The sequence below is a fragment of the Trichechus manatus genome, unplaced genomic scaffold, assembly GCF_000243295.1.
Source record: "Trichechus manatus latirostris isolate Lorelei unplaced genomic scaffold, TriManLat1.0 scaffold00004, whole genome shotgun sequence".
In the NCBI taxonomy this organism is placed as follows: domain Eukaryota; kingdom Metazoa; phylum Chordata; class Mammalia; order Sirenia; family Trichechidae; genus Trichechus; species Trichechus manatus.
Window position 1 is genome coordinate 32,296,214 of NW_004443940.1, and position 1,452 is coordinate 32,297,665.

At 51.8% G+C, this 1,452-nt stretch overlaps 1 protein-coding gene across 1 annotated transcript in view; it reads left to right on the forward strand.

The window, feature by feature from the left end:
* The first annotated feature begins 222 nt into the window (after positions 1–222).
* LOC111821092 (AF4/FMR2 family member 3-like) overlaps positions 223–1,452 on the forward strand; it is a 6,656-nt gene continuing 5,426 nt past the window's right edge. The window contains exons 1-2 of the mRNA XM_023734029.1: positions 223–372; positions 519–742. Of these exons, the coding sequence (XP_023589797.1) occupies positions 233–372; positions 519–742 (364 nt within the window). The 5' untranslated portion in view covers positions 223–232. The remainder of the gene's footprint in view (positions 373–518; positions 743–1,452) is intronic.

Genomic DNA, 1,452 nt, shown 5'->3' on the forward strand with positions numbered 1-1,452 from the left:
GGAGAAAGGGTTCCTGCTCCTTTTTCCTTTCAGAAAAATTAGCCTAGTTTAAGATTGAAAAATTAGACTCGTTTGGGATTACTATTTCCTTTGATATATAAAAACCAAGGGTGTGGGGAGAGCCCTTCACTTTAGCCTGCTATGGGACCCCACTGGTTCCAGAGAGGCAACAAATAGCCTAATAATTGAAACTTCCGTGACCTGATTTCCATGGATGCACGTTTTATTTGCCATGCCTGCAAGTCACCTGAGAACATGTTACTGTCGGCCATTCAACCTTGAGCAGATGGTACTCACCCGCAATGTTTTCATTTTCCCGCAGAACTCATCCAAAGCTGCCCAAGCCCCATCTCCATGGGGGGCCAGTGGAAAGTAAGTTCCCTTTTCCAAAGTCAACGCAGTAAGTGAGACCCTGCATGATGCTGGGCGACGTGATGCTTTGCTTCAGTGCTGAGGGGCTGCCCGCTTGCCTGGTGCCAACCTCTCTACTCTTGTTTTTCTGCGCTCCCCCCTTCCAGGAGCACTGGAACCCCATCCCCCATGTCTCCCAACCCCTCTCCCACCAGCTCCGTGGGATCTCAGGGGAGCCTCTCCACCTCCAGCAGCTTGTCCCCATCGACCATCGTCAGCATCCCACAGCGCATCCATCAGATGGCGGCCAATCACGTCAGCATCACCAACAGCATCCTCCACAGTTATGACTACTGGGAGATGGCCGACAACCTGGCCAAGGAGAACAGAGGTGTGTGCGCCCCGGGGGGTGCCGCTGGGGGGCGCCACTGGGGAGCAGTGTGCATGGTGAGGCCACGGCTCAGGGACGAAACCAGGCCTCTGGGCATCACCAAGCCATGGTCATGTCTGTGGAGAAATAGTAGGTAGTCACCTCTTGTGCGAAGCCTTCCCTGGCCTCTCCCTCTCACTCACGACCTCCTATGCCTTTGCCTACTTTGATCCTTACTGCAGTGTACTGTGTGAGGTGCATACAGACACAGATGATACAGGTAGGGATAGGTCCCCGGGTAGTACAAACTGTTCGTGCTTGGCTACTAACCCAAGTGTTGACAGTCCAAATCCACCCAGCCACCTGCTGAAAACACCCAACCCATTTCCATCAAGTCGATTCAGACTCATAGCGGCCCTCTAGGAAAGAGTACAACTGCCCCATAGGGTTGGTTTCCAAGGAACGGCTGGTGGATTCGAACTGCCGACCTTTCGGTTAGCAGCAAAGCTCTTAACCACCGCAGCACCAGGGCTCCACCCAGCCACACCGCCCATAAAAGGCCTGGTGATCTACTTCTCTAAGAGTATAGCCATTGAAAAGCCTAGGGAGTGCAATTCTACTCTGACACATATGGGGTCACCATGAGTCAGAATTGACTTGACAGCCATGGGTTTTTTATAGGTATAACTAAGTAGATATAGATATACACATATATATTTTTCCCTCGAAAC